Source organism: Rhincodon typus, chromosome 10 (assembly GCF_021869965.1).
Source record: "Rhincodon typus isolate 14 chromosome 10, sRhiTyp1.1, whole genome shotgun sequence".
Taxonomy (NCBI): Eukaryota; Metazoa; Chordata; class Chondrichthyes; order Orectolobiformes; family Rhincodontidae; genus Rhincodon; species Rhincodon typus.
This window is the reverse complement of record NC_063341.1, coordinates 13,938,959-13,945,139: the sequence shown is the minus strand read 5'-3', so window position 1 is coordinate 13,945,139 and position 6,181 is coordinate 13,938,959. Positions and strand designations below refer to the sequence as shown.

Here is a 6,181-nt window from a genome sequence, read left to right as displayed (position 1 = left end):
CCCCCCCCCCCCCCCCCCCCGCTATTTATTTCAGAACCCCCTTCACCTCCCCCATTTCTGAAGAAGGGTCTAGGCCCGAAACGTCAGCTTTCCTGCTCCTCTGATGCTGCTTGGCCTGCTGTGTTCATCCAGCTCTATACCTTGTTATCTCAGTGCTGGGGAGTCCTTGGTTGCGAAAGAAAGTGGATGTTTTGTAGGCTCCCTTGTCAAATTGGCATAATCAGAACAAATGCAATGGACACTGAAGAACTGGGAGAATGAAATAGCGCCTTTAAAGGAGGCTGGGTGCGAGGATGTACGGTCCAGGTAACTGTAGGAGTCAGTGGGTTTATACTGTATATCGGTGGCCAGTCTATCTCCAGCCATGGAAACCATGTCTGAAATTGGAAAAATTTATTGATTTCACTTTCCATTTCCAACCTGCTGTCATTTTCACCGGGTCTGTCTGACTCCTCCCTTCCTCAATGTCTGTTTCCATTTCTGGGGATAGACTGGCCGCCAATATCCACTATAAACCTACCGACTCCCACAGTTACTAAAGCAGTCTATGCTCAAATGCAACAAGATCTGGACAATATCCAGGCTAGGGCTGACAAGTGGCAAGTAACATTTGTGCCACACAAATGCCAGGCAATGACCATCTCCAATAAAGGACAATCTAATCACTGCTCTTTGATTATACAGTGGTGTTACCACCACTGAGTGGCCCCACTTTCAACATCCTTGGGGTTGTCATTGAACAAAAACTCAAATGGACTCGCCCTATAAATACAGTGGCTGCAAAAGCAGATCAGAGGCTGGGAATAGTGCAGCGAGTAACTCACCCCCGGACTCTCCAAAGCCTGTCCACTATCGAGAAGGCACGAGTCAGGAGTGTGATGGAATACTCCCCACTTGCCTCAATGCGTACACTGCACTAATGCTCAAGAAGCTCGACTCTATCCAGGATGCCAAGCAAAGAAGGTTATCTCAGAGTACAGGGGGTCCTTGATCAGGTGGGCCAAGCAGTGACAGATGGAGTTTAATTTAGATAGATGTGAGGTGCTGCGTTTTGGAAAGGCAAATCCGGGCAGGACTTGTACACTTAGTGGAAGGTCCTGGGGAATGTTGCTGAAGAGACCTTGGAGTGGAGGTTCGTACTTCCTTGAAAGTAGAGTTGCAGGTAGACAGGATTGCAGTGATGGTGTTTGGTATGCTTGCCTTTATTGGTCAGTGCATTGAGTGTAGGGGTTGGCCGCGGTGGGGAAGGTCATGTTAAGGCTGTACAGGACATTGGTTAGGCCACTTTTTTGTAATACTGCATTCAGTTCTGGTCTCCCTGCTATTGGAAGGATGTTGTGAAACTTGAAAGGGTTCAGAAAAGATTTACAAGGACGTTGCCAGGTTTGGAGAGTTTGAGATAGAGGGAGAGGCTGAATACGCTGGGGCTGTTCTACCTGGAGTGTCAGAGGCTAAGCACTGATCTTAGAGAAGTTTATAAAATCATGAGGGCGCAGATAGGGTGAATAGCCAAGGTCTTTTCCCCAGGCTCGGGGAGTCCAAAACTAGAGGGCATAGGTTTAAGGTGAGAGGGGAAAGATTTAAAAGGAACTTGAGGGGCAACTTTTTCACAGCAGGTGGTGTGTGTATGGAATGAACTGCCAGTGGTGGAGGCTGGTACAATTACAATACTTAAAAGGCATCTGGATGAATAGGTAGGGATGTGGGTCAAATGGGGCTAGATTAATTTAGGATATCTGGTCAGCATGAATGAGGTGGACTGAAGGGTTTGTTTCCATGCTGCACATCAGACTATGGCAAAGCAGCCCACTTTAACTGGCACCAGATCTACTCCCTCCACCACCAACAGTGTGTACTATCTACAAGATGCACTGCAGAAATTCAAAGATCCTTAGACAGCACCTTCCAAATGCAGGACCACTTCCAATTAGAAGGATAAGAGCAGGAGATACATGGGAACACCACCACTTGCAAGTTCCCCTCAAAAAAAAACCTCCCTATCCTAGCTTGGAAATGCATCACTGTGTCGCTCGGTCAAATTTTCTCCCTAAGGGCATTGTGGGACAACCTACAGCATGTGGTCTGAGGGTTCAAGAAGGCAGCTCACCATCACCTTCAAGAGTAATGAATGTTGCCAGTGAGCAACGCCCAAGTCTCTTGAGGGAATAAAAACTTTGGCTTAATGGACTTGCATTTGTTAAACAAACGAAATTCCCCACTTTGCTACACACTGCCACATCTAACTGCAGTTGGTATTCCAGAATCTAGAACCTTGTCAATAAATACAAGGAAAGTTGGATGAAATCAAATGATGAATCTTCAAGGCAAGACTGCAGTTAATTGAGCCACAGTAATCCTCTTGCTCCCTGAGCTGCAGAGACTTGGACAACCTCAGTGATTTTTTTTTTTCCAAAATATTTCTGAACCAATTGTCATCAGGACAGCAAGCACATACTCAATATCCAGCTTGCACACAGCAAGACTCCACAAAAAGGAAATGTACAACTGAAGAAGCTAATTAGTGGTTTTGGCTAAGGAAGGAATATTGAAGTAACTAGGAGAACTATCTACCAGTGGATCCATTTTGACCACCTCTTGTCAATACCTCAAATTAACACTAGACTAATATAGTGCATCCCTTCCTACTTTACGAACAGTAACTTTACACATGCTTGTCTGTGGGCCAATCCTGTCAAGTATCCCAAGTTCAGTGAATATCACCAATGCTGTTTTCCTGTTTTTTTTCAAAAGCGACTGGCAAGTACACTTGGAGGAATTTGGATAATTGGAAGACTTGTTTATGCACATGGTTATTCCACTGGAGGTAAATACTTTGTCCTAAATAACATGTATAAAACAAACTGCTTTCATTTCTGTATTATTTCAAATGTACAAGTTTACTCATCGTCGTCATCATCATCAACAGGACAAGATGACAACTTACACTTTTAGATTTCCTAATAGCTGCACTATTTGGGTTCAACATTAATGGAAACTAAGAGTGGTTTTAAAAAGTTAGCAACTCTCCCAAGTGAAGCTAACTTTTTTAGCAGCACAAGGTTTTAAAAAAATAAAAAAAATCGGCTGAAGAAACAACTTTTACACGATTTTTTTTTAAAAAACAAAAACCAGCATTTTGTCTCCATGAACAGAGTTAGAGGCAGGCAGAAAAATTATAATCTCTCTGAAATGGTCATCCTGGACACTCCCCTCATCTTCATCCAGGTGCATCTGTGTAAAAGTACTGGCTTACCAGAAATACTTGCAGTGTGTTGCCCTCTACTTCAAGCTACAGCTTTATTTTCATGTATTTAATACAATGTCAGTATTTAACATTTTAGTTCTTTTACTAAGACACAGATTCTCCACCTGCACTACCACAACATAGTATAACATTGAGTGGTATTGAGGATCACTCCTTAACCTAGAGAAATGCTACCACAGTGACCTGATTGGAGATGAGTCCATCTTATTGCAGGGTGATGTGACCATCCGCAAGCATAGTGTATGCATTGGAATTCCTTCGGCAGGGGGAAGCACTTAATGATTGTAAATATCCTATGGTTTTACATTCACCCTTATTTCCAAAACTGGACTCTCTGACCTGTCTAATCCTCCTGAGTTTAATAGAGGCAGGTTGGCAATTTAAATATCAAACAGTCTGGCAGCCTCTAAGTTAGTTTTCAATGGGTTTGCTAGGTTTCTTGGGCTTGAAACTTGGAGTATATAGAGGGATGATAGTTATACCACTGGCACCTACAGTGTGTTCTCTGTCCATCCTGGAAGTGGCCTGACCTCAGGATGGGGTGAGACATAGAGAACTTGCACTCTAAATGGGTTTGTGTCTGAAATGCTCCCACATGAGCCATTGTGTATCTACCATGTGTCAAACTGAGGAAGTGTGAAGATATAACCTAGATCCAGGTTGAACAACTTGAAGTGACGACCACTGGTCTTAACCAGTTTCAATCTCTTCCTCTAACTTTCAGTCTCCATCCAATCAGTGGCTTTGCTTCTGTTTCAAGTCTTCAAAAACTAACCAAGTAATTTCGAGTGAGAAATAAAGCCCCTCTGACGTATCATTTAACTCCAATGTGCTATTCTAGTCTGGACCTGATTTAAGGTTTTGCATTGAATTGTGTGCACTTAAAAACCCCACCTTTTCTCAAACACTTCACAACATTGCTTGTATTTTTTTCAGACATGAATATGTCGACTTTCTTTTCTTGAAATACCTTTTCCTGGAAGGGCTACACTAATGTGGAGCATTCCACAGATACTGCAACCACCCAAGTTAAACATAATTTTCTAGTTTCCCAACACACAATCCAACAAAAGATTTAGGTGCTTGTAAGATCTCTTCCTGTGTTTACAGTAGTTTTAAGGGCTCTTCAAGCTTTATTGGGGTGATAGTGTGCTGAATCTGACATGTCAGTAGGATGTGTCAAGGGATTCACAAATATCAGGGTTGATCATCTGTCACATTTTATAATGTTCAACAGCATGTTAAGAAATGCTTTATATTGTGCAATCTTTACTTGAATCAATCTTCTCCTCAAAACCTTTTGTCCTAATAGCAAATGTGCCTGTGAGCCCAAATTGCTTAATTACACGCCTCCTGTGTTGCAAATGATGATTCCCAGGCTTAAAAAGGCACTGTGTAGACTCTGGTAGTTTACTTAAAGTTCTTATGCACCAATTCCCAGTTTGACAACTTGAAGCCTTTTGTGTTTGGTCTTCACAGGATGTTGGTGTTTCTAGGCCAGTGGTTATTGCCTATTTCCAATTGCCTTTATCTAGTAGTGAACTAGTCACACTTCAACATTGAAGCACTTTTGTGATGGATGAGCATCAGGTTAATCTGTAGTTTTTCTTTAAACTAAAATTCATAATTCCTTTTGTGTTCTCTCTTAGATCCTAGTAAGAGAAGATATGGTGACTTTGGTTCAATAGCACTGCTGGGACTCATGGGGACTGCAGTGTCATTTGGATTTCACCAACTGGGATGGCAAAGATCTTGCTATGGGAGACCTATGAAGGTTAATTTATAACCGTGATGAGTGTATACGCTATTAGCAAAATTGCTTGGCAGTAACTTTATCTCTAATAGCAACCAGTTGCTTCTGAAGTTTGTATGCTGAACCTTTTTTATAAAATGAAAATAAAGTTCTTGCATGTGGTAATTGTTTCATTGACTTTGTACAGCAGTACATCCTCCCATACATTACATTTCAGAAAATGTAACAAGTACGTACATGTGTGAATTTTTAATCAACTGCTTTAAACTGAGTATCTCTCCCTATTTATTAAGCAGATGGTTGAACAAGACAAGCTCCAGACTGCTGAAAGAGTGAATTTCAAATATCAGCCATGAGGTTCAATTTTTTTTCCTACCATTTAGTTCTGGAAAGGGCAGAAGTTGAATATGGGAAAATAAGGTTGATTATCAGCTTGGTTCTATTGTAGCATTCTTGCCTGAGTGAGTTTAAAACTTCATCCAAGAACTTGGACTTCTTTAATCCTCAACAGTGCACTAAAACCCCATCTGCCTGCTTTAGTAAACATATAGCATCTCTCCAAGCAGCAGCTCAACAGCACTGTAAAAAGAGCAACAGGTTCTTCAGAAAGTAGTGAAATAAACAAAAGAAATTATGCCAAGATTGACATTTAATAACCAACTCCCACATCTCGCCTAACTTTCAAAAAAGGACGTTGCCGAAGTACTTTGAATTTCTTAACAACTGAAGTCATTGAAAATGGGAACAGCAACCTTAATGAGCATGTTGCATAGAAATATTCATGAAAAGTATACTCATTTTGTCTTGCAAAAAAAAAAATCACTTTTAATAAAAAACGTAAAGGGGTTAGGCTTCAGTTTATGAAGACTTAAACCATGGTTTAAAACAAAACTAAATTAGCTACTTATTTTTGTAGTTTACCTTTCCTGCCATTTGAAAATGGTAAAGTTTCAGATGCTATTCATTGCCAAGCAACACACTAATTTTCTGCCCTTACACCATGAGGTGTATGGTACTATGAACATAATTATGTACAAGTGGCACCAAAATCCAAATTGTTGTATAGCTACATATCTAACTTGGGATTCCCAGTTTAGATTTTAGCAATCAAAATTTACAGTAGATAATGGGTTACCTTCCTTTCAAGCAAGAGAAGGGGCTGA

General features: G+C 41.0%; 1 protein-coding gene across 1 annotated transcript in view; it reads left to right on the top strand.

Moving 5' to 3' along the window:
- Window positions 1-5,183, top strand: part of mgst3a (microsomal glutathione S-transferase 3a) — a 24,752-nt gene extending 19,569 nt beyond the window's left edge. Inside the window, exons 5-6 of the mRNA XM_048601850.1 lie at window positions 2,752-2,824; window positions 4,915-5,183. Coding sequence (XP_048457807.1) covers window positions 2,752-2,824; window positions 4,915-5,051 — 210 coding nt within the window. The 3' untranslated portion in view covers window positions 5,052-5,183. The remainder of the gene's footprint in view (window positions 1-2,751; window positions 2,825-4,914) is intronic.
- The last annotated feature ends 998 nt before the right edge of the window (window positions 5,184-6,181 follow it).